The sequence below is a fragment of the Chelmon rostratus genome, chromosome 4 (genome assembly GCF_017976325.1).
Source record: "Chelmon rostratus isolate fCheRos1 chromosome 4, fCheRos1.pri, whole genome shotgun sequence".
In the NCBI taxonomy this organism is placed as follows: Eukaryota; Metazoa; Chordata; class Actinopteri; order Chaetodontiformes; family Chaetodontidae; genus Chelmon; species Chelmon rostratus.
Genome location: NC_055661.1, coordinates 17,908,307 through 17,935,344, shown reverse-complemented (window position 1 = coordinate 17,935,344; position 27,038 = coordinate 17,908,307). Strand labels below are relative to the sequence as shown.

Genomic DNA, 27,038 nt, shown 5'->3' with positions numbered 1-27,038 from the left:
ACCCCTGAGAGACAAAGATGAAACAGGACCATGTCCCTTTGTCATAGTATTTGCAAAAAACAAGACACAGATTGCCTCATGGTGCATGTGCTGCTGACATTTTATAGTGGGAGTATTGATATCCAGGCACACCAGACAGTTTGCACTTCAGACAAGCAGTGCTTTCTTTTTGCTCCTGAGTTGCTTTAAACAAACTGACCAGGTAGCTGGCTCGGCATGTTCCAAGTAGACTCCACATCTGCTGCATCCTGCTGATCTGTGCAACGGAGAACTCTGCAGAGTCATTCCTCACATCCCGCAAATTTAATATTTTTTTGTTACAGATAAATTGCATCATCTTTCATCCCACAGTTGCACGAGTGGTTTGAAGTGCATCATAGATTATCATCAGATCAGTTCAAGGTCCAATGTAAAGGTTTTGTTTAGACTCTCGGATGAGTAATGTACCCCACATCTCTCTTTACCTCTTTCTTCCAGGTCACAGGTGCTCAACAGCTGCTGTGGACGAAGACATGTGGAGCCCAGGAGGATGTTGGAGACGATACAGAGGGCATGGAAGAGCAGTGAGGTGCAGGGTGGATCCAGCCTCTGCCCTCGGCTGTGGTGGGGAGGGTTCCTGGCACCGTGATTTGATGCACAAAGAGAAACAAAAATCACATTGCCAGGGATTTCCACTCTTTCACAGCTCAGCAGGTGGCCGCGTTATATTTCCACAGTGAGATGATTATGTGTAGTCTTGGCTGCCCTGTTTTTTCAGTTATGATCTGACACTGAATGTTGCCATGGAGTCAAAGGAATAAATATTGGAGAGGTTAGACAGATACCTTGATCCAGTCTCTCAGTGGACTTCAAGAGGTTTACGTGTGGAGCCAGTTTCTGACATGAAGAACATGTGTCCCCCTTAAATATTCTAGTCTAAATGCATTTAAAGCGGCAGTTAAATGCTCAGCTGTCTGAAATGTAAACTGTCTTCACTATTCTCCCTTTTCAAATCAGCCAGGAAGTCGATGTAAATGCATTTTAGAGCCGGACAGCTCTACATGACAGAACAACCTTTTGGAGGCAGATCACATTTCGGCTTGTGGAACTTAGATTTAAGAAGGACGCGATTTTGATGTTGAAGGATCCTCCACCGGCAGCACGCTCTGGAACACGATACGAATGAGCCACGTTGAAGGCGAAGCGAACCTCAACATCATAAGCATTGCTACAGCTTTGAAACCCGCCAAACTTTAGCGCTGAACAGTCACGTAAAGGTCTGCGTGAGTCTCTGCTCCCTCAAAAGCCAGCCACCCACTTGCTAAAGGCACAGAGCTTAGCTAATTGGTGAGCATTGATCCCTGCTATGAGTTGTTCACAGTGGCTAAGTTCAGTGCCTGAGGTGAAATAGTTGATTCGATGGAGGGGATTTGTTCCGGTGAATGGAAAGAACTTGATGATCTCGGATATGAAGAAAGGAGGAAGGAGGAGGGAGGAGGAGAGGAGTGACGAAAGATTAGGTGGAGAGGGAGGGAGGTGGGAAGACTAAAGGTCCCATGTAGGAGCTATGTCGGGTTAAATGTGTTGTGGACCAAATGCAGGATTTGATTGTGCAATACAGGCCACACATGAGACAAGCTGTACCTTTTTTTTTTTCTTTGTGTTTGCCTGAAGCAACAACTGTCTTATCTTACCTTATACATCTGGCAAGAATCATCATGCATACCAAATATATATCAAAGTGCTTCAGTGAGACAGTTTGACCCAGGTTTAATGTGGACTTAAAAACGCCACAGGTTGTATTGCGATTTTAGGAATGTGGTGCTAAATGTCAGACCCGTCTGGGCATGCCAAGTTCATGTCCAACTGAGTTTGTTCAGTACTTGCATGCCAGTATTTCGGTGCCACATGGCAGCCTGGACTTATGTGTTGGAGGAGAAACCTGCATACACCTAGTTAGCCGCTTGATATCCCATGCAATGATTGTCTAATCATAGCTTAGCAACTAGGCATGGCAGGTCTATCAAGCTCCACAAGCTAAAGCAGTGTTCATGGGCAAAAGAGACAATCACAATTTAAGGAGTTTGGAGATTTCTGGGGGTTTTTTTTTAGGTTTTTTAAAACCAATATCACATGAGCAGAAGTGTAAGGGATAAATTAAACAGTGCATTTGTCTGTTCTGATGCAAGCTACAGTTGTTAGCATGTCTGACTAACTGGCTTACTGTCTACAGTAGTAGCATTAGCCTTCTTCCAAAGCCTCATTAAGTCTGTGGATTTGCAGGTAGTGGAAAAAAACAAACCAAAAAAAGCCCCCTTCACAACTATTTATTCACTGTGTGGATGTTATCAGAGTGCAAGCTAGCATTAGCAGCTCTGTCTTCCTTTTCATTAGATTTGGGCAAATTTATACTTCAGCAATCCCAGTCAATGTTACTCGAGGTAGCATTATGCTGGACAAACACATAGACTAATAGTTCTCATCCCAAAACCCCTTTGTCTTGAAATTACCAACAAGTATGTTATGCTAAACAGTTAATAAAGGGTTATGTTAGAGCAAAATAACAGTTACCGCTGTCGTTATCGCATAATGTATGCGACATTACAAAGAGCTAGCGCTATGCTGCAAGGGGCATACAAGAACAATGCTGCTTCTTCATTTTCTGTTGGGTGTTTGTAGCCATTTTTCACGTGTAGATTACGTTAAAAAAATCAGATGAAGGAAGTGTTTAAAGCTAATGCTAGCCTAAGTAGCTACTTAGTTGATTTTCCATCATTTCAGGCAGGGAAATTGATGGACGCCCTCCAGTAGCGACAAGCTGAACTTGTCTACAAACGTCTGAAAGACTTATTAAAAAAGACTGAACTCTGCTGCTGTAAACAGCATACGTGACGTGTGATAAGGGAACGCCTGACAGGCAGAGCAGCTACTAGGCTAAGCAAACCTTAAACTTACCTGTTCTTACTGTGCAAGTTCATCATATCAGCCCTTTTGTTTTCAGAAGCAGCTTCTTGATTAGCATGCAGATTACACATGGCTGCGATGTCTGGGCTTTGCCCTCCCGTGCCTACTGAACTGGTATCAGTGTGTTACCTGAAAACTGGCTCAGTTCAGCAGGAACAGGAGTGGAGCCCACTAACTAGCAGGATCTACAGGTATGTTCTGTGTTGCCTCATCAACCCTCCGCCGATCATGCCGCAGCCCCGCCCAGATTCAACATTTGTTTTGCGCAGCTCTCGTGTTTAGTTGACCACACCCGCCGCAGAGCGGTGTGTGCCGTTAGCCTCAAGTCATTGTTCCTGATGAAAATCAAACCCAAGCCCTCCAACCTGTCAGACAACAGGACTGAACCCTGAAGCATGTGCAGCTCCAGTTAGATGTCCCTGTCCCTTTCTTTGATAAAATATGAATGTTTCATAAGTAGATTTACCTTTTTTTTTCTGTTTGATAGGTAGGCCCTGGCGTCCTGAGCCGTTGTGTTGCATACTGATAAAGTCGATCTTGTTGTTCCGCTCAGCCTTCATGTTTATTTCAGCATTCTTTCCTTGAAAGGGCTGCAAACACATCTCTCACTCTTTGCCTATGTCTCTCTCTCTCTCTCTCTCTCTCTCTCTCTGTCTCGCTCTCTTTTTTCTGTCTTTCTGTGCTGTCAAAGGCCAGACTGAGACTGGAGTTCATTGTCAGGTAATCCCAGTGAAATGTCTGCTATGCCTGTATAATTGATGTCACCCAGCAGTCCCCATTATCAGTGTTTGGGAATGTGTGCAATGCTGCTTCCTCCCCACTCTCCATTTAACTCAACCAAAGGAAATGTGCTTCTTCGCGAAGATTTCATACCCACGTGAAAATGGGAAGCTCATTAGCAAGCATGATGAATCTGCTCTTGTCCAGCAACTCCGCTGATGTCGATCGGTGCCGTAATATAATATTTCTGTTACTTTGAATTTCTGCAGATGAATAAAAAAGAAAGGTTAGAAAGTTGTTTTTTCATTGTGTCAGCAGAGTGATATTGACTTCAGGGCATTGTTTCAGCCAAGTGCCACCACTGACAAGTAAGCAATGATTTGTGTAAGCATTTAATCTAACTGAATGTGGATGACAACGATGCATGAAGTGCATTATTCTAAATGTCAGTAAGTTTCTAACCGCTTTCAACCGTTTGAAGCATGGTTTATTTTGATGTTACAGGTGCAGCCAATGTTTCATTTCATTACTAACTCAGCCACGATTATTAATGTAATAAAGTTTAAATGAGCCTGAATAAAGCGTTCTAGCACTTGTTTTATTTAAGGTGACATAATGTATCCTCAGTAGGGAAACATGTTGCAGCAGGGAAGAACAAAGGTGGAGACAAAGCATAAAAACGTAATCAAAGAAGCATGATTTACCAAAAGATTGAAATTACAGGATTATTCCAGTGCATTTTAGAGTCAGTGTATTCAGTTTTGACTCCTTTTAGGCCAATCCAATAAAGAATTCATTTTTCGCTCCATCAGATTTTTTTTCTAGCAATTTGGCAAGTCACTTTCTCCATCCAATCTCCAATCTCCATTTTTGTGATTTAGATTTTTTTCAGGTAAGCCTCCTATAATACTGTCAGACTCAGAGCGGACAATTTAATCATCTTCTTTATTCTACACATTCTCTTTCCTTGTCAAAACCAGGTGCCTACATCACCCACAATAGAACCAGACTGCTGGCAGTTCAGTAAGGGATTCGGGTGTGTTACACAAGTAGTGGCACATGTAGCCCCGAGCCTCTAGCCTCAAGCAAAGATGAGGAGTGGGCTAAAGTGAATTTTCATTTCCAGACTTAGTCTACATCCCAACCAGAGGCTGACTCGAGTGACATCACTTGTGGCAACTTATCAAACCTTGCTACAAAAGGCTTTTTTACAACCTTTTTCATGATGCAGTAGTACTGCCTCTGACCTGTAAATAGACTTTGATGTGCAAAATCAATCCAGTCCCACATGAATGATTAAACGTTTGTTTATGGGTTGAGAAAATGATTCCTCTTCTCAGGCTAAATAAACCCATCTGATTATTTGAGGGTGTCATCAAAAAGGCTGAAACCGGGACATGTGAAATGTTGATGTTTTGGTGATTCATGGTTTCGCAGGACTGTGACCCTTATGTTGGGAAATACTTTTTTAAATACATACAATAATAAATAATTAGACTATTTACTGAATGCTGTCAAAATTTTCTGGGCAATGAGGGACTTGGACTGAGTAATCTCAGGAGATAGTGGTTTGCATATGGTCGGTGTTGTAGCAGATGATTTCCGGTAAACTGCAAAAGGTCAGAAGTTCAACTTTCTATTTGACGTTGTTTTACACTCGTTACACCCAGTTGCAGTCAGCCTGTTTCATACATCAAAATCATAAGCATGACAATACACCTTCTTGAGTTCTCGGTGAAAATAGACACACACATCCACAAAGCCAGAGACGGGTACCCAGACCAGAGCCTCCAGCTCTCCTTTAGTCTCCATAGCAATATCAATATCCCTTTTATCTTCAGGCCTCAAAGGCCAGATTTCATGATGTGGCTGCTTTATTGAGCCTGATCTGCTTTGGTTGCCCCCTCCACCGTTCAATCAGCATCCGTGCGGTTCTGGCCCATGGCTGTGAGCTTGGCTGCGTAATTTGGTTTAGAGCTGAGCAGGAACATCTGTTGTACAAAGCTTCAGCTCCTCGGGCCTCACGGAAAAAAGCACAAGGCCAGCGGTGAGGCCGCTGCTGCAACACAGGACCTCCAATCCTGCAAGTCACAACCTCGAGTCCAAACCCTTTCCAGAATAATCCCAGGACTGAGTGAAGAAGAATGACAGGCCTTTGAAATACAAGGTTCATGGCGCATGGGAGATTTATAGCTGGGCTGACAGTGATTAAGAATATTTTTTATTGATTTCATATGTACAGTAGGAGGTTTCAAACTTCGAGACAAAGTGTTTCATTCAGTCTGGTGACACACATGGAATAGGTTTCTTATGTGAATACAGAGTATCTACAGTCGGGTCGATAATATTTTCAGTGTTTCACTGTTATTAGTATTATTTAGTCACAGACATGGAGTCACAGTCATAAGGAATGCACATAAATTTGTGGCTGTGCACAAATCCACATCAAGCTGGGATTTACAAAATAGTGCCTGGAGCCAGTTTCCAAAAACAGTGGATTACATTTGTTTTCAACAAGTGGTAACATAAACACCTTCAAGTCACTTCGTCATTTAAAGGAGTGGTTCAGCATTTTGAGAAACATGCTCATTTGTTTTCTTACCGAAGTCAGATAGATAGCACTTTCTTATCTATTCAATCGAAACCAAAATGGAGCCAAGAGACCGTTATCTTAGCTTAGCACAAAGACTGGAAACAAGAAGAGTCATCTAGCCTGGCTCTGTCCAATGATCCACCTACCAGCACTTGTAAAGTTCATTAAAAAACATGTTACATCTTGTTTGTTTAATCCATACAATGGAAAAATGGTTTTGGTTTTGCAAGGAGTTTACAGTGAGGCTGCCGGGAAAGGAGGGGCTGGTAGGTGGCTCAGTGGATAGCATGGAATGGACAAAATCCGGTGCAAATATTCACGCACAATCAGCCCCACCTGTAATTTATGTCATGTGCAAGTTAGTGCATGTTAGCATGCTAACATGCTAAACTAAAATGAACAATGTTGAACTTGCTTAGCATCAGCACATTAACATTGCCACTGAGAGCATGTTAGCATACTAATGTTAGCATTTAGCTCAGCGTGCCACTGCTCCTCAGGATAATCTCACGGAGACACTGTGACCATAGAGTCGAGTCCCCTGCAGAGCCCCTCTTTAAGAAACTTTGGAAACGTTTGCAAACTGAAGCCGAATCATCACCCTTGGAACATCTTTCACAACACAATTAGTTAAGTGGTCACGGTGCTCAGCCAAAGCACAGCAAGAATGAGAGAGGGGATTAAGAAAAGAGAGAAAACATGCTCACATATATTCCCAAGGTTGAGAACAAAGTCACTGCAGATGGCCGGCATCCAGTCCTCAGGAGAAAACTTGGGCTGTCTTTGGTAATTGTCTTCCACACTCACAATGAAAGACGAACAAAAAAGCACTTTTATGTGCTTGTGGCAGGTTTTTCATCTTGTTGGAACATGTTATTTATTTATTTATTTCCTATTTGAATAAAAACTGTTAAAAACAGAACTTTTGTTGACCGTGTGTCTGCCCCCATCATTTTGCATCTCATAACTTCTGTTGTGTTCTCCTTTGCAGCCGCTGTTCCACTATCTAGAATCTGATAAAGAGGAAACAGCTGCGCCCAGAGATGGTGTAGATTTTAAGAGCCCTTCCTCCTGCACATGTGCCCACACTGGCATCAGAGTAAATCTTTCCAGAACACGCTCTTCTGTGCACCTCTGAGCTGTTCTTCCGTTAAGATGCAGAGAGAAAAAAAACACAGAACAAAGATGACGTGGCAGTGCATTCCCCAAACTGAACAGAATTCATCTTGCCCTGTTGTCTCATCCTTCCTTGTTCCTCTTAAACTCTTCTCTTCTTACTGTGTATCTTCAGTTGAGAGACCCACTGTGTGTGCAGGGAATAACAGACATATTCAGCCTGTGTTTGTGCACAACTATGGCGACGTGCATAACTTTGTATGCATGAGTAAAAAGCACAGAAATCGTAAATTAGATCTTCTACCGCCGGAAAAGAAGAGGGCGTTGCTCTCCAGTGTCCTCAGATGAGATTTCTCGACCAGGTGCAGTCGACAGAAACAGACACGTGAAGAAGAAAAGGGGCCTGTGCAAATGTTTGATTTGTTCGTGTGGACATGCAGCGAGTACGCCCTTCCTGGTCTTTTGTTCCCCTTGTTGCAAGTGCCTGATGTCAGCTGCCCAAAGGAGTGGCAAACACATTGATTGATTGGGTATAATTATAACCACAAAACTGGATGTTTGCACAGACATTATTGATGTCTGACGGTGGAATGGGACGCGGTGAGGCAGCCAAATGAGCTGGATATGTTCTTTATTTCTCAGGGAGTGAGTCCACTGGGTTAAATGAAGAGAGAGTTCCCTGCCAGTTTATGAAATCATCCTGTGTGTCACTGAGAAAGACCAGATAACGACGGCCTGACCCAACGGACACCTGGCTGTTACAGTCTGCGTCATATCACTGTGGGAACACATTCACTGAAGCTGCATGGGTATACACATGCACAAGCACATGCACACAGAGATGCACACACTGACATATGGCTAGGTGAGCACGCACATAGCATAAACACCTGCGCCTTGCACACACGTTCGCTTACACACTCTCAAACAAGGCCCTGTTGTGTATTCGCTGTGTTAAATCAGCTGCTCTACTCCAAATTATGACAAATGCTTGATCATGACAGATACAAGGTGTCCGGGATTTAAAAAAAATGTCTTTACATTTAATCCATTGTTGTACAGTCATTTTGCAGAAGCTTGCAATGTTCCCGTTATATTATCTGTTTAAGAGTTGTAGGAATTTATACATGCAAGTCATTATTTCTCAGCTACTTGTATATTCTGCCGGTTAAATACACTGCAAATGGATTTGTGTAAACAATCTTGTGCAAACCTTTCTGAAATGTTCCCCCATATTTGTGTGAGCTATTGGTGCAGAGGAAAACAGAAGAAGACACAAGGTCTCTCTTTTTCCATTCCATGTGAACTGCATGTATGCGTGACAACATGTCAGTAAGACAGGAATGATAATCTGTCCTCTAACGCGTGAGTCAACACATTCCCGTAATTTCAGACATTTACTGTGGGAGTGTTTTTTCTTTACTTCAGCCCATATGTTTTCTGTCAGTGCAGCAAGCTGTATGTCTGCACTCTGCTTTCTCATTGATGTGGTGTCACTCACAGTTACAGCACTCACACACTATGTTCATACCGTCTCTTTGGCTACTGTCTGGACTGACGAGTCAAAGGGTGTACTTGCATTTCTGGCTCGCAGACACTTGCTTTTGCTGCAAGGTTTTCTCACAATAGACTCGAGTGGTTCGTGATCACTCTTTCCACAGTGACATAATAGCCATACACACAACACTGGAAACATTTGTTTCCAAACAAAATACCTTAGTTGTTTTTCATCAGGAAATGCTAGCGTAGTTGATTTCCCAGTGAGCAGCCCACACTCTCAACCAATAGGCTTTTCTTTTAGCAAAACTGTGTCTAGTCCAGATTTTACTGCATTCTTTAATCTGATCTGGGGTGAAACTCGTGGATCATGTGATCAAGTCTGTCATTTTTATGAATGCATCGGCATGTTGTAAATCCCCAAACAAACTAAAGTAGACTCTTTCAAGAGCTGATGTATTCGTGATGACAGGCTGGAAGAGTAACGTCAGAGATTTTGTCTTTGGGTGGTTTTGTGTAGCTGCTTGAGATCCATTGTACTCAGCCACGAATGGTGAGACAGTTGCAGTCGTTCACTTGTGTTTTTGTTAACAGCACCGTGTCAAAAGATATAAAGGGGCCCTCGACTATTGCACAAATTCCAAAAATGCATGGTGTCAAAGCTGGTTGTGTACCGCGTCACATTTGGCAACCGCTCTACAGTGCTCATACAAAGGCACACACTTGCTTGTGAAGGTTGTGTGTGTAAGTGTTGAAATGAGTAGATGTGCATGTAGTATATCATGTGAAAACATATAGTGCATGGCTGCATCACAGAGAAGTAGAATATGCAGCAGAAGTTTCTGTTGACATTCTGTGAAAAAAAACTGCAAACCACAACTTCAAGCACTCATGTGTTGTGTCTGATACTCGGAAGAGGCTTTGGGTGGAGTATCCCTTTAGCAATGTGTGAGATATGGCCAGAATTTGACTTTATCAACAGAATGTAAAGATGTGACAGTTCTGGCGTTATGTTAAAGACATCTACGTATTGTGTTGCAGAGATATCTACTGTTAGCATGCTAAACAGCTAGCCTGTCCTGTCTCGTAATACCACTTTGTACCTCAAGAGGCAATTTTAATTCAATTACCAATTGTTGTGTCAATTCATCATAAATACCAATTCAGTCAAACTCCACAGAAACAAAACAAAACCAATACCATCTTGGATTGTCTTTACACTGTGCACCAACTCTGTTTGGACAAAATAAACCCTGAATTCACAGAGTCAGATGTAAAAATATTCTGGCTCTACAAGCTGCTGTTGACCGACCTTCCTCTTGTTCCTCTCCCGCTTCACACCTCTCCTCTGCTGGCCCACCATGTCCTCATCATCCCTGGAGTCAGAATCCTGAACAGAGCTGCTGTTAATAATAACTACAGCCATAGACAGCTAGAGCAAGGAGTATAGCGGTTGCACAGTGGTTAGCGGTTACTCTGGTAATATGCCAATTCTTAGATATTGCACCTTTAAATTGATTGCTGAGTCCATCAGCGATGCCATTTGCCGTCTGTTGTAAAGCAGTCAGTCCTGTGTGTCAGCCTTTAAGCAAGTAAAATCTTACGGAATTAAAAGATTTAGCAAAAATTACACCCTGGATATAAAAAAGTGGACTTTCCCTTTAATTATTAAGAAAATACATAGAACTGATTACAGTCATTAAAAAGCAGAGAACAAAAACACTACTTATCATGACGATGAGAGATTTCTGAGTTTTTCTTTTTCCATTCCATTTCATTTTTTCATTCATAAGGACAACACACTCAAATTAACATTTGTGTAAATGTGCCAGTGTGAGCCAGCTGGCTAATTTTCAACTGCAGTCCTTTGGCCAGATGTTTTGAAACCAACGTGTGCTCTCACACTCAGCTTTTGTGCAGCACACGTGCCATGGAGTTGTCGCAATGCTGATGGAAACATATCACACTCTCCACCGTGTAGCTTCTCCGAGCCTCACCCTCTGCCCTCCCCTCTCCTCAGACAGTACATCATTAGCTGTCTGCTGAACACCTGGAGGCAAAGCCAGCGAGGTAATTATTGAGGGCATAGCCACGTCTGCACACAACCATCATTAACCCATCGTACCTCATTTAGAGCAGAGAAAAGGCCTTGTTGTTGTAAGGGGAGACAGAGAGAGAGCACAGTGTGGATTGGTGATCAGCCCCTGACATGTCAAATATGATACAACAAACGTCTCTGAGCCTAGAGCTAATAAAGCCTGGAATTTGCCGTTGCTTTTTCATCAGGCACCGGACCTGGAGCTGTGCCAAGGCCTGGGATGAGGGAGGATTATCCCCTACTCTTAACCGTAAAGGTGCAGGAATTCATGAGAGGGGAACTCACACAAACACACTCACACACACACACAACCAGCAATGACTTGTTTGCTTCCCCAGCCACTAAAAACAGGAAAAGATTTTGAGGAGAGCCGGCCTCATAAATCCTTACTTTTGAGAAACCTCATAAACGACTGCAGAGACCGGATTTGGAGTGTGTGTATTTATGGGGCATATTTGTCTATGAGTGTGTTTGCATGCATCTACAGAATGTACGCGTGGGCCGGCCGGGTGTGCATTTACATTTGCAGGGAAGTGTACATTTATATGTCCTTCACTGTCATATACACACAATGAATAATAAATATATGTTTGTCCGAGTGTCTGCATATGCTTCCCCGCTGTTATGGCACAGCACAATCACCTCAGCCGCTGCGTGGGCGGCCGTTTCAGGTGAAAGGGTGCAGGAAAAGTTCTTCCTTTCTCACCTCAACGCCTCATTTCCTTCTTCCAGTCGTCAGTGACGAGCCCGTGCAGCTCACACACGTCACGAACAGGAATGCCTGCGTGGCAGGCTGACAGGACGGTGGGACATCTCAAAAGTCATTATGGATAAGCATGTGAATTGTTTTTAAAGTTAGGATGACTTTTGTGCACTATTTTAGTTGCTGATATGTTTGCATCAGTGGGATCAAGCTGAACAAATTGATTTTATTGTCCTTTGCTTACATGAATAGAGGTGAAGTCACATCTATTTTCCACTTTTGTATTGCTCATACTCATGGGATATGTTGTTTGATAAAATATTTAGCTGGGACAAACTGCTAAAAATTACAGTATACTAGCTACAACAGATAAGTACTCAAAAAATCCTTTGTGAGAAAATGCACTTCCTGTGTAGACTAAAGGTACAGTGGCTAACCTCTTCAGCGTGGTCTACAGGGACGCTTTGGAACAATGTTCAGCAAATTGTGGCAGAGAAAAGAAGGATTAAGGACATTTTCACCATCTTGCCATTTTGCTTAATCTCTTTTATCGTCAGCATGGCTTTGCAAACATGACTCACACACACACACACATACACACACACACACACACACACAAACCACGCAGACACTTATCAGCAGATTGAAGTGCAATTTGTAGTAATCAATGATTTCTGTAACAAACTGTATGCATCAGTCTCTTTTAGAGTGTCCACTGACACTATTACAGACTATACTCTTCATGATTTATAAATGGTCTTAAGTTTTACACGTAACACATACATAAAACATGTCAGTTTAAGATTTATTGGTCCCTTCTAAAAAAAAAAAAAACAGGCAGACTGATGGGACAAAATGCATTTTTCTTTAACATGTTAACATGCTCTGAACTACCCTCGAGCTGGTCTGAGTTCTTTATAGTTAAAGGGCCAAAAAGCATATTTTTTTAATCAGCTACTCTGAGCCATTCGGTGCCTCCTGCATGCATCTTCAGCAGTCCAGATACTTTTTAATATTTTCCATGTGAGACCTCTGTTTTTGTGTGTTTTTAACCTGTGCTCTTTTCACTGGTTTGAAGTGGGTGGGGCTTAGCTGGAGGTGATGACACTAACTTCTGTGCACCAATCATCATTTAGCATCATTTGAATCAGAAGCTAATGGCAGTTGGTTGTTTGCTGAGGATTCCAGGCCACTGTCAGTCAAATCTCATCAAACTGCACCACCCTGCAACAAATTAGATGAGAGTGTTAAAAGCTTAATAAGTTATAACTATCTTTTGTTGTTTAATTATTCATGAATATTTAACGCTACAGAGAGAAAGGGGGCTTTTTAGATGTAAATGATCGTTCCTCTAAGACTGTTGTGAGAAGAGGCTACTGCCCAAGTGTGAAAATAGATACTTCAGAAAGTAAAGCAGACACATTATACTGAAAGTCTGAACTTTCGAATCTTCAAACTCTAAATAGCACACAGCATTGACTTTTCACAGCCAGTGAGACTGCACCTTCGTTTAGCGTCCTGTTGCAGTGACTGTTGATGAAAAATAAGAGTGAAACTGCCAGAGAGCTCACTTTGCATACTCTGCCTTTGATGCCCCGCTGCTTTGGTTTGTGAGAATATTACACAGTCTCACGTCAAGACAAAACGAGTTGCTCCAGTATGCAGTTGCATACTGTACCAAAGCCTGTTTAACTTACAGGTGCATACTATCTGCTGGAGCTTAGGTATCTACCCCTGCCAGACTGTCAAAATGAATTTATCAATTAGCCCTGGCTGCGTGTGCCCTTGGGGCTGCAGTCCCAGCCCTCACCTTCTCCACACTGAACTTCAATCAGTCATCCTGTCAGGAAAGCAGGGAGGGGAGAGCAGCCTGGAAAAGACCTTTTGAGGAGTCTGTTAGATTTAACAAAGAAGACAAACCTTTAAAAGTAGAGTTAAACGTATTTTCTCCCACAAGCAGTGACACGAGTGTTTTGCAAAGCCTGCGTTAATCTGATGAGAGAACAAAGGTCTTGTCTTGGACAGAGATAAAGATATGATCATTTTAGTGTCATGAACTACGTAAAATTTAGATACAATAAACTTAGAAATCTTTTAAGCACTCTTTCAGTCTGGAAAAACCTCAGGCCCTTTGATTCATCTGATCCATCTGCTGGAGCCAGCCAAGGCTTTGATGATGTGTCTCCCTCCAGAGGAAAGCAAAGGTAGCAGAGGTGCTTACTGAACAACATGCACTCATTTATAGAGCAAAATAAACTTTATTTATATTTCCATCAGTTGTAAATATACAGTAAAACATCAGGCTTATTCAAATTGTTACAGTACAATGCAATACACATATATACATATTTTCCCATTCTGCACATGTTGTAGGTAATGCTTCTTATTAATAATCTGCCTTAATATATATAAAACATTATTTTTTTATTTTGACTGAGTAATAATAACAAGTAGGCTACAGTGCAACAACAGTTCAATCCAGTAAGTGTGTAAAAAGCATTGAGATATATCTGAGAAATATCTGGTAACACAAAAAAACTCCTGTCTTCTGTGGTTTGAAATTCATATTTTTCGCGGGTTTTCTGACGCTGTGCAATCATCAGCAAAATTACCTGCAGGCAAAGCATTGAACATTCATACCAAAACTTGGAGGAGAGGAAACGGTTAGATGTGTATCAGTGCACACAGGTCTTGTTTGCTTGGGAGGGGAGCAGATTGTGGTTTAACCACTTGAAACTGACAGGCAGCTGGTGGTGGAGCTCAGCCGATATTTTTTGGGTGCTCTGCGAGGCTTGCTCGGGGTTGATGGCGGAGAGGCCACGCTCAGATTTCTGACCTTGTTAAAACTGTTCCTCAGACTGTCCCTCCTGCTCCCAGAGGTGCTGCTGGTCTCCTTGGATGTGAATGTGTCTGGGTGACAGACGCCAGACCTCAGGCAGCAGCAGCACAGCAGCTCAGCGATAGCCTTCCTCATGTCACTGCTGCCCAGGGCGTAGATAATGGGGTTAATGCCGGAGTTGAGAACAGCCAGGGCGATGAAAACGTCAGCGCTGAACAGTGGTGCACACTGGCGGGAGACACAGAAGAAATCCACCAGTAGCAGCAGGAACAGTGGCCCCCAGCAGAGCATGAAGACCCCAACAATGGTGATCACAGTTTTTAGCAAATCCAAGGAGCGCTTGCGACTGCGCTGGGGGCCCAGCTGTGTGCTCTTGTGCACGTGGCTGTAGATGGCACCATAGAGCACGCCAATAGCCAGGAGGATGACAAAGAAGATGGTGAGTGAGAAAAAGATGTAGGTCTTGGAGTAGAGAGGGAGGAGGGTGGAGCATCCATCCAGGCTGCACACACAGTTCCAGCCCAGCAATGGGAGGAAGCCAATCACCAGGGCAAACCCCCAGCAGAGTGCCACCAAGGCAAAGATCCTATAGTAACTCTTCCTGGCTGACTTCTGGGGCAGCGGCTTCATCATGGCGGTGTAGCGCTCCACAGCGATCAGCAACAGACTGAATATGGATGCTGCCAGGGCCACAAACAGCATCCCTTCCCTGAAGAGCCACAGAGCAGGGGTGAGGTGAAATGTCTTGCTGCCAGACAAACAGATGTTGACCACGTAGGCAGCGCCGGTGAGGAGGTCGCTGAGAGTGATGTTGGCAATGCAAACGTAAACCCAACGCCGGCTGTGGCGGATGCGGGAGATGACAGCCACCAGCACCAGGAGGTTCTCCAGGATGATGAAAATACTGAAGATGAGGAAGACGGCCGTGATGGCACTGATGTGGTTCTGGGTGTTTGAGATGGTCCTGTTCTGCAGGCGGCCAGTGTGGTTGTAGTGCCGCAGGATCACATGGCTGATCCCAGTGGCTGCGTCTGATATGGTGGTGTTGCTGGGGTGACTGGGTAAGTGGTACATGTGGGGGCACGAGGAGGCTGAAGTGAGGGAGGAGAGGACATCCATAGTGACGGCTGGGCTGGGAAAGATCAAGGCTGTGGGTGGAAACAGGCTGAACTGAGCTGGTACGAGCTGCACTGGAATTAGTGTGGAACTCCTGTGATAAAACAGGCTATCTTCACACTCTAACCACTGGAGCTCTGCCTGCACACAGCACACGCCTAAGAAGAAAGAAGAAAAGGTAATAAGGTGAAATAAAGTCGTTTTTTATTGACACATAGCATTTATGCATATGGTACAATGTAGTATAATTTGATGTCTGCATTTCAGCCCATCCCTGAAGAGCAGTGGTCAACCATTGTGCGGTGCCCAGAGACCAAATCCAGCTCTAACTGCTTGGACAGGAGAATTAACCTAATGTACATGTTTTATGGGGGGGTTGCCCACTCAAGTGAGGGGAGAACACGCAACCTCCACACAGAAAGGCCCTGCACTGGCCGGGACTGGAACCCAGAACCTTCTAGCTGTGCTGACTACTGATCCACCGTGCTGCTGAAAACAAAAGTCACCTTGCTCTCACAGCTGTACTGTGTGCTTTCTCATCATGGTGCGTCAATCAATTTAAAAGGCATCGTTTAAATGCCTCCCTCGTGTGCCACAACACTCCACCTAGCTGTGGTTAACACAGGATGAGCAAGCAGCTGCAGAGGGCATTTAAATCACCACATGAAGGAAATACGCACAATACTGGAAAATTACTTCGTAAAACCTCTTAGAATATTCCTGACCGATTTACTGCAGTATAGTGATAAATGTATGCAAAATGGAACAAAACTTTTTTTCTTTTGCCCCCCCTAAAACTCTCTTCAATGACATCAATTAAAATTAATTAATCAAAAATAAAATGAGAGACGAGAAGCTTTTTTCCAAAGCTCATATCATTTTAAATAGAATCTTAAGCAAACACTTGAAAAAAAATGCAATACAGTTTTTCCACATGAAGTACTACATGCTGCAACCCAAGAGTTAAGTGGAAATTCTGAAACCCGTTTTAAAATGAAAATATTTTACATTGCATTCAAAGCTATTCTCTTATATGCTGATAAAATCCATTAGAGGTCATTCCTACAGCTGCAGAGTGAAGTGAATGCTGTGCAGTGGGGAGTACTTACTCTGGCTGCTGGGGCTGATGCTGAGTTTGTGAGAAGATACAGATTTTTGCAGCACGTTTTTGATGGGGAAGTAAGCCAGTAAGGTTAGGCAGTCGCGCACCACACCCAAAACAACACACACACACCAACACACACACACATACACACACGCACACACACACACACACACACACACACACACAAACACACACACACACACACACACAAACACTGGATATGCAACAGAGAGATTGCAGTCCTTTTGTTCTGTCACCTTGTAAACAGTCAAGGCAACAACTAAAATACAATCACAATTGAAAAAGTCATTGTTTGGCAGGTATCTTCTAACTATTTGAAATCTATTTTTCAATTTGCCCACAAAATTTTATTCTAAGTGATATTTAACAATTTTTATCCACTTTTCTGCTGTGCAGGTTTTCTCAGGTAATCTCAGCATTTTTTTTACTACAACAGCGCATCAAACCCTGTTGCTCAAGGTGCCCTATGATAACTTATACGGGAAAGGTTCTTTCAAAATGTGCCACACTAGGCCAGTTGTAAATGTTTTGTAAAATAATATGACTCAATGTTTTTAAGGACATGTGGCAAGAATGTCACTTACGCTTCTTACGAGACCCTGTCACCGAGTCAAGGCCTTATTACAAAAGCCTCAAATTAGAATGATTTTTTCTCAATATTTCTCAGAAAGTACGAGAGAAAAACAGGAACTCCTGATCAGATGGAAATGTGCCCCTCCCTGCAGATATGGGTTTCATACGTCTCATCGCACAGCTGTGGTTGGTTTGGGTAGACGCCGTTCCACAGTTCTCTTCATGCTGTTATTGTCACCATGCAAGGCACACTTACAGACCTCTGACCATGCACCAGCAGACCCTAACCACATGCCATAAGACAGGCAGTGGCATTGAGACCATGACCACTTTCAAGTCAACCAAAAACGCATAATATATACTGAGACCCAGCATATGAGGCATCTTGCAAACACCAAGAAAGTGATGCCAGACCCCAAAATCAAGAAACCACTTTTCAAATATGAGTAAAGCCAGAACTCGTGGCTGAACACATTTGCCCTTCAGACTTTTCAAAGAGCTATGATTATATATTTCTAGCTTTCAACAGAGTAGGCTCTAATTGTATCAGGGCACTATAATTATCATTTATCAAATGCTTCAAAAACATGCTAAAAAAAAGGTCAAATTAAACCTTTGAGAAAATATGAGTATAATCATGCCAGTCTCCTAATGTTTCTCTAAGAAAACATTGTTTTTCATGCTCATAGAAAATTATATTATTCCAATAAAAAGAAAAATTGCAAGTGGGTATTATCTATCATCTTCTATCTGTCCTTTACAATATGTTTCTGTGGTTTTATTCAACAGATCTCCAGTTTGTGTGGTTTCCCCATTTGAGAGTATGCAAAGACAGAAAGACTGTATAACTGTGAGAGACTTGACCTACATTGTGTGGCAGGAATAAGATATGAACTTCATGGGCCAGTTGAACTAATTTGTAAACACACTTCTCCTTTTCAGCCATGAGATGTGCCATGAAAAAAAAAAAAAAAACAGACATGCATCAAGGAGCCGTACTGTATATTAAACAGTTTGGCATATGATAGATGGTAGTGTGACAGGCCCGCACGTGTAAATAAAATGAGGAAAAAGAAAAATACACATCAAGCTATAGCAGTCTGAGGTGTTAAACAACACCCACGACAACTGCTGGAAACGTTACTCTGAAAATATATCTTCAAACAACACTGTAACCACAAAGTGCGTATTTAAAACCGCAACTGCGTATGTGTGTGTGTGTGTGTGTGTGTGTGTGTGTGTGTGTGTGTGTGTGTGCACGCTCGTTTCAACAGATAGGCAAAACAAGCCCTGTAGAGGTTGTAAACAAGATTGTGCTTGTGCCCTCACATTGGTCCATATTCCAATATTTTTATTCATCAAATGATATCCACTAAACTATTCCCATCATCATCTTATAAGATAAGATAAGATAAGACTTTATTAATCCCCAGCTGGGGAAATTCGGGAAGTGCATTGCACTGCATTGTCTGCATGCTCTCCCGCCCAGTGCATACTGGGACAGGCTTCAGCTCCCGGCAGCATAAACAAATGCATTTATTTATGCTGTTCAGAGCTGCAGGGAGTGGAAACCTATCCCAGTATGCACTGGGCTGGAGAGCATGCAGACAGGTTGCAGGTCTATCACATCTACAGGCATTTAGAGTTTCTAATTCACCTGCCCTGCATGTCCTTGGGCTGTGGGAGGAAACCCATGGCGACATGCAAACTCTACACAGAAAAGCCCCCGCCGACTGGGTGGGATTTAAACCCATCAACTGTCAAAATGTATGAATGCAGAGGGATGTAGGGCTTTAAAAAGCTTAATGAAGAGTAGGTTGTATGTCATTTAATAAAACTGAGTGTTTGTTGCTCAGTTTTAATATAATAACATAACTTTGATAAAACAACAATCAATCAATATGATCTAGTAAAGAATTAAACACCATGTGTGTATCATATATACTGTGTTTTCAACATTAGAATATTATGAATTGTCAGTGTAGGATGCCTATAGCTGCAGCATTGCAGGAAATGTGTACACATGTGCACATGTAGAAGTCGCAGAGTTTGCAGGAATGAGCAACAGACGAGCCCAGAGTTTTCTTAGTGTCAGCGTTAAGTGAGTATTACACAGACTTCATCTTTAGGCACTTCCATGTTTAGCTTTGCATCCAGCTTTTCAGTTGCTGCTTAGCTCCAAGCACATGGAGGACCTGACCTGAAAGGACATTTTTTTTTTTTGTAATCACAGTTGAACTTTTGTTCACACAGTTTTTTTTTTTTTTTGTTGCCATTTTAAAATGTCGTCAATTTGATTTTGAACATGTCTAAATGCAAATGTGATGTACTTTAGGGTCTTTTTCTTAAAATAGATGCAAAAAAATGTAATACTTTACCTTTACCATTAAAAACTTTATTCACTTTTTCACATATGCAGTTCTCTCCAGGACCTGTAAACAGACTTTGATGAGTAAAATCGACAGAGTTCCCTTTTTTAATTTCAGCCCCTGCAATACAGCATGTTCCTGTTCTATAGAATTCAAGGTTCTTCAATCGTTTAAAGCTGCATTTATTTAATTTGAATTGCACAACACGTTGACAGTCCCAACATGAAAGTCTGGGAGTGGACAAAGATGTTGCACAGAGAGCTGACAGTCTGCAGATTTTCACTGCAACTAAAACTTCCACCAACTCATTAGCACTCCTTTCAGTATAGACGGTTAAGGCTAGAGAGGGGTGGTGCTTTTAGAGTCTTAGACATTTAGGGAAACCACCTCCCTTCCTGTTGTGGTTGTTTGACATCAACTTCCATCATCTGTTGCGGTCAAACAACAACAAACATCAGAACGCTGTGTTACAAGGATGATGGAAAGGGTTAAAACGTGTTGTGAAAAAAAAATCTGATGTCAATTATGGACAATTTGTCAGAGAAATTGCTTGATGGTGGTAGTAGACCCAAAGAGCTTGAAAGAAATAAAATGGTAACTCCAGTCTGATGGTTTAGAGGTTAGTGGTCACGAGACAGAGCTTTTTATTATGGTCACACCATCTGGCCAGTTGGTGCAATTTCTAAAACAATCTATTTCTAGCAATGTGGTTGCTCTAGTCTCCACTTCCAGTCTTTGAGGTAAGGATACTGATTTGCACAGTGTTGAGCTGTCGACATCTGGTGGTCCTAAAGCAGTATTACAGTCTCCTGTTCAGAGGACAACACACAGCATTGTTATAAGACTGCCGTAGATGCTAAAAAGCTCTCTGAAATTATGAAACATTACAAAATATTTATTGACTTCAGAATTGTGAGTAACTCACTCCTTTGCATATAAAGGAAGGTTTCCCTACTTTCTATGCAGCAACACACACACATCTGCAGTGAGCTGAGCATTGCCAATAAAGTTTGAAGACAGTGGTTAACTTTGCTGTCCAAGTTTTTACTGGAGGTGAATGGTCAAACTGTCACATCAATATTTAATAAAACAAAGCAAATTCAATGACAGTGTTTACACATGAAAAAAACAACTAGATTCAGCCTACTATACTAATTACCACATGTATTTTAAAGATGGATTAGTTTGAACCAAAAGAAACATTTATTTAGAAATAAATTATCACAGGTGAAAAATCAACATTAAGTCACTATATTAATTAATCAAGTAAACATTCACATTCCGTTCAAAAGAGTAAGAGTAGAGAACAAAATACAAAAGCTAGGCCTTACAGTTAGCCCAGCAGTAACACTTACTTAAAAGTGTCATATTAGCAACTTATTAGCAATAAACTGATCACAGAAAAAAATAATTAATATTTCACAAATAAACAATTAGAAAACAGTTCTAATAATAATAATGAAGAGTGGACTACTGACATATAATGTTGCAATAAGGGCATTTTGGGAGAAAGTAAAAGGTGGCTGTCATTTCTTTGCTTAGCCACTAATGACAAAATGGTGGATGTAATAATGTCAGCTAAACTGTGCCAGTAATGTTAGCAACAGAACTTAAGTGCTGGTGGCAGGACGCAGCTCATAAAAGACAATGTAAAACACAACACAGCTGTCACTTGTGACTAACTTTATATATATATATTTTCTACTTAAAAAACAAAAACGTACGTCTGTGTGCATCGCTTGAGCTGGTCGTGTAACAATCCAGAGGCTTTGTGCCACCGCTGTAATCCTCTAGATGGCGCTGTTCTTTCATAAATGTCCCGGAGCAACAGGGTGCCTTCATTGTATAGAATCTGGCTCGTGCCTTTTTCCTCAACTTTTTTTTCACCGCTCAGACTGCTTCTGTTATTTAGGCAAAGAGAAAGGAAGTAGCGACGGGCTAGCTGGTTAGCCGGTCTGAAACCGCAGTCTGTCAGGAAATAGTTGACCTGTGAGCCTATTTTATCTCAGAGACTGCTCTTCTCTGTTTAATATAAGCGTGTAAGTAGGCTACAGTTTTTTGTCGGTTCGTTTTGTTTTCTCCCCACCCCAGTTTCAAACCCTCAAACTGAATCTACCGGGAGCTTTGTCTGGGACTCCACCGTTGTTAGCTTGGTTAGTGCAAGTCAGTGTTGATTTCTTGAAAGGAGAAAACACGCCACAGCCGAAAAGGTGCGACTTGGTTAGCTGTTTTTTTTTCTTTTTTTCTTTTTTTTTACCAGTTGGTTAAATCGCTAGGAATGCAGTCAAGGATTACACCAAGACAATGAGAAAAACGGCCGGGAAAGGTAAGTTACGTTAAATGCTGTCTGCTTGTCCAACTGGCTTTGTACACGCTTGGTCTTTACAGCAGAAGTGTCTATGGCGAAGTATTGAATTTATCGAAATATTTCGGTTTATTGTTAGATATGTGTTTCAGTTTTATGACTACCAGGCACTGCATTGTCAGAGCTCTTCTAGGAAGTTATTGTGAAGTAGCTCAGTTAATATCTGCGCCTCGTCACGTTTAACCCCTTTTAACCGTCTTCTGTTGAAAGTAGTTTGAAACGTCCCGTTTTAAGACAGACTGCTAGCTTCTCTCGCTAGCTATCGCAGCCGTCCTGGCTGACTGTAGGGATGGTTGAGGGCAGCATGTTTGGTCAGTGCCGCAGTAGCACAGTTGCATCCAGTGTGTGAATGAGCTGAGAATGCAGGCTGACCTGTTGCAGTGTAATGTCCCCAGGCCTGATTGATAGTGTGACTAACCTAACGCTACATGTCAGCGGCTTGTTGTTTTGTTGTAGTCAACAAAGCTCACTTGGATTTCAGAAAAGCTGGACAGTGTTGGGTTGTTTTTTTTTTTGTTTTGCAGACTCTTGAGACCTTGACACAAACCTAACCAGATATTGTCTTGAAGAGGGTAACTACAACTTATCCAAATTGCCAGTGTGCCATAACTGTTATTATGTGCCCACCATGGAGCACAATTTATGGCTGAGTACAGCCTTGATTGTCAGTGATAGGTGAAGTAGTATAATACAGCAACAATGAAGCAACATTGTTTATCAAGAGCTGGGAGATATATTTGCACTGTATTGTTACCATTAGGTGTGCAACTAACAACTATTTCCATTGTTGATTAATCTTTGGATTATTTGCTCAATTAATTGATTGTTGATTGGCTTATAAAATGTGCCAAAATTATGAAAAACATCGATTGGTGTTTCTCAAAGCCCAGCACAATGTCCTCAAATGTCTTGTTTTGTCTGCAACTGAAAGATGCTCAGTTTACCGTCATAGAAGAGTGAAGAAACTAGAAAATATTCACAATAAAGTATCTGGAATCAGAGAATTTTGGCTGTCTTTCTTAAAAGAATTACTCAAATCAATTTGTTAATTATCAATAGCTGACAGCTTATCAACTAGTCAAATAATTGCAGCTCTAGTTGTCTTGATATCGGGCAGATATTGTCTGGGACTTTTGTTCTAATATCATGATAATGGCTCAAACATTGATTAATATTAAAACGTGGCGAATGCGTTCAGAATTGCACATCAAATAAACACATCGATGTCATCATTTTGCAGCTGTTTCTTCCATACAGCAGCATGTTGGCCAAACCATAACAAAATCTACCGCACAAGCTGCAGGCCCAACCTCTCGCTACATGACTAATGTCTGGGTGGTGGAAAAAAGTAATCATACATAGGAGCACTAAAATTACGCACACATGCACCTCACTTGGAAGCTTCTCACCCTCTCTGTTTCCCTATTTCCATTTCTCTGATTTACTTTGGTCTGAACACTGCTGTACTCTTTCAGTGACCTAATTAGCAAGTTATTTCCTTATGGTGAAATAATGTATTTACACTTCCTCCTGTCATGCTGGCAGCTGCGTGCCTTAATAAGCCACACGTGGGACAGGCTTTCATGAACGGCTCGAGGTAAGATTTCAGATTAAAGAGAAGTAAATGATAAATATTAATATGCTGGAGAGTTTAGAGATATACAGTAAAACAAGTAGGTCGGGCATTGACCTGTAGTGGTTGGATCATATTTCGTTTTCTTGTCGGTTTAGTTTGAGTGTAGTTTTCTGAGCCAAGACTGTTTTAAAATATATTTTAATTACGTCTGTTTTTCCTTTTGATATCTTGTAACAATATAGGACTGTGACAGTTTACTGTCATAGATGAAAAAAGAAACCAGGAAACATTCATATTTAAGAAACTGGAATCAGATAATTTTCACTCTTTTTTTCTTAACAAATTGCTCAAACCGATTAATTAATTGTCAGAAAATTTGGGGATTTATTTAATAGCTGAGAACTAATTGATTAATCAATTAATCGTTGCTGCTCGATAAACACGCAGCATGATCAATGACAGTAAAGGTAGTTTGACAGAAACATTGACCAGCTTCCCCAGTTGTAATGGATAGAGTGACACAGGAGGCGTGTGATGGTGTGGTGGGTGTGTGTGCAGCATTTGCAAGCCCACTGATGGTATACGCCCTGCAAACTACACTGTGGTGTGCACCAAGCATCAGCATATTCAATCCAATCAAGGTCCCCATCTGTCATATTCAAAATCTAATTGCATCCCAATCCGTCAGAGAAAGCTTAAGAGTCACATCTCCATTTCCTAAAATGCTTCCTGTCTCACAATTTTAGTTATAGTAGCTATTTAGAAATGTGAGAGGGAAAAGATGGGATGTAATTGAACACAGATATTGTTCTGATATGAACAAATAATGCTGTCTACTCTAAATATGTATGTTTTCAATTGTCAGAATCAAAATCCCTGTCCCAATGGTTGCAAACAGAAACCACTCCCCCAAATTATGTTGCAATACAGCCAATTTTATCCCATACCTCCTTAAAGTGCTTCAATAATACTCAGGGCTTCAGAACGGCTCTCTGCCATCTTTGAAAGAAAAGGGCCATATGGCCGCCTGCTAATGGTTGGTACTCTGCAAACCCCGCTGCAGAGCTGACAGTGGTTGCGGACAAGAAGTGGGTGGGGGAAGGAAGACCAATTACATCTCCAGCTCAGCCTGGAGTTGTAATTGGTCTACACATCCTGGCGGATGCAATTGTGTGAAACTGCGGATGAAAAGATAATTGCTTCAATCATAGCTGTGCCAACATTTCTCCAAGGAGCAATTCAATGGTTTCCTCAGCCTCAGCTTTCATATTCAGCTTTATTACATTTATTTTCAACCACTAAATCTTGCAGTGTCTATTATTAAATATTAATTTCCTCACACATAACACTAAATCAGTCTTATCTATGCTAAGCTTTGTGTGTTTTAACAGTCCACAGAGATGTCGGTGTTATCTGTAGAGGCAGTGTCCTGCTTGTTGTGGTATGCCAGTGTTTTTAAAAAACTTAGGTATGTTGCTGTTTTGGATCATCAACCTGAACCACATTAGAGAAACTTAAGTTGTTTCCTAATGCGACGCTTATCAAGCGAGCTGCTCTCTGCCGTGACACCACAACACCACAGTCAGCAAGACCATTTGGAAAAATGGAAAAGGAAACAACAATGAAGTGGTGGGTAAAGCATAGTAATGAATTCACATTGGGTTATTTTTACAATGACGTCATGTGAAATTTAATGGTCTTAGGTGTCTTGTGTGTGTTATTTTAAGATGACTCCAGAGTTGTGTAGGCTGTTTTTGTATTTCAGAAACTTTGTGGAGGCTGCAATTGATCTACCAACAGGTCCTGTCTATTGTCTATCGCAAATCTGTTGGGGGTTTCTAGAATTTTTTGGAAACTCTATTTTGTTTCTCACGACTCTTTAATGAATCATGATTAGTGTGGGATATTAGGCCAAATGAGTGGCTGTCTACATGCAGTATGTCAGCAATGGTGACCACATTAGCATTTTGTTCTGGTTTCAGCCTTCCTTGTGGTATGTATTTGTAAAACCTGTGCGAGGTTGGCTGTCTTTCTCCTATATCAAATTAATATACCAATAAATAAAATAAAATACAAAATAAAGGTGCAAAAATGCCTTGTATTTCATTTGCTTGCCTTGTTTAAAGCAACCATGTCGAGTTTGTGTATTGTATTGTAACCCTGTTCATGTGAATTCAGTTTTGAGCTGTTCTTTGGTTACCGAGTTCCTCTTTTTATGTTTTGCCTCAGAATTTGGCTGTTTTAGGTCTTTGACAGAACAAGGACAGAAGAACAGCTTGAGCCATGGTGTGCTGTGGCAGCAGAGTCCCTTAGCAGCATGCGCAGTGTCTTTGTATGCAGTTGGTGTGCTGGACCTAGATGTTGTAGGCCACCTGTGGAATGACGCAGACACCTGCAGTCCCATGGCCCTGCAGAGCAGCTTCAGTAGGTCGAATAGACCAGCAAACTAACTTGAGGCATATGCAACAAACTTCTTCATGCTAGATCAGTGGTATGTTCTATAAGGGGTAGACTAAGTTGAATTCATCCCATAGTTTATTTCAGGGTTTTTTGGACTAAAGGAGAAAGCAAGCGAGATGAAGTGAATATAAATGGCATGAATTAACAGTAGATTTGTATGTTTTGATGTGGTGCACTTATATATTTTTTTTATTTCCTCCTGTAAATGTTGAAAAGTGAGTGTGAAGAAAGTGTCAATTTGTTTTCTACTACATGAAGTATACTGAAGGGGTAACTGCCAAGGGCTTGGCAAGAAGTTCAAACATGCAGGGGCTTGTGTTTCAATTACCTGCGTGCTCATCAGGAAGATGTCTGTATCACTTTGTTACTTACACTGCTCCTCAAAAACATTACAATGTGCTGTGCTAGGTGTCTCTCTGCCTTTTGTAAACGCATGGGCTGGTTCAGGAGCTAGTATTATAACTTCAGGAGAGCAGAATCTTAAGGTCTTATATCACTCATTTGTTGAAAAGCTTTTCATCCAGACGTTGACTGCTCATTTGAATGGGCTGCAGTAGATAAATACTGTGTGATTACCATCTGTGTTCCCTGTTAAGTCAGTGAAGTGAGCTGGGTAGGTGTATGAAGACAGTGGAAGAGATAAATGGAAAGAGATCGTTCAGAAAATACAAATGGGACACCAGTATGTGTGCATATGTGGGTGCTTTTTCTGCACATACAGTGTGTCAGCATTAATGTGACAGGAATGCTCCAGGGTCTGCCATTCTGTGGTGAAAGATGGGAGAAAAAATAGCCTTGCGCTCTACAGAAAGCTGCTAACCAAGCTTTGGTTATGGATTTGGACTGACCTGTATTTTGTAGAGACTGGACCAGATTGAGAGCACATGCAAAAGAGTTTTTGAGTGAGCAAGGCAATATGTGTGAGTAGACAAGAAGAGGTAGAA

At 41.7% G+C, this 27,038-nt stretch overlaps 2 protein-coding genes across 8 annotated transcripts in view; one reads left to right on the top strand and one right to left on the bottom strand.

Moving 5' to 3' along the window:
* Positions 1–13,914: 13,914 nt before the first annotated feature.
* s1pr4 (sphingosine-1-phosphate receptor 4) lies at positions 13,915–16,772 on the bottom strand. Its single transcript, XM_041935597.1, has 2 exons — positions 16,735–16,772; positions 13,915–15,783 (listed from the first exon to the last, which is right to left on the bottom strand). Exon 2 carries the CDS (start codon positions 15,626–15,628, stop codon positions 14,393–14,395), a length of 1,236 nt encoding a protein of 411 aa, XP_041791531.1. The 5' UTR covers positions 15,629–15,783; positions 16,735–16,772; the 3' UTR covers positions 13,915–14,392.
* A 4,854-nt stretch (positions 16,773–21,626) lies between these two features.
* Positions 21,627–27,038, top strand: part of LOC121605058 (unconventional myosin-IXb) — a 54,969-nt gene continuing 49,557 nt past the window's right edge. For all 7 annotated transcript variants that reach the window (XM_041934807.1, XM_041934805.1, XM_041934809.1 and 4 more), the window contains exon 1: positions 21,627–22,019. The gene's annotated coding sequence lies outside the window, so the exon portion shown is untranslated. The remainder of the gene's footprint in view (positions 22,020–27,038) is intronic.

Excerpts from the sequence above, each read along its gene's own strand:
- s1pr4 (XM_041935597.1), bottom strand. The coding sequence starts at position 15,628 with ATGGATGTCCTCTCCTCCCTCACTTCAGCCTCCTCGTGCCCCCACATG.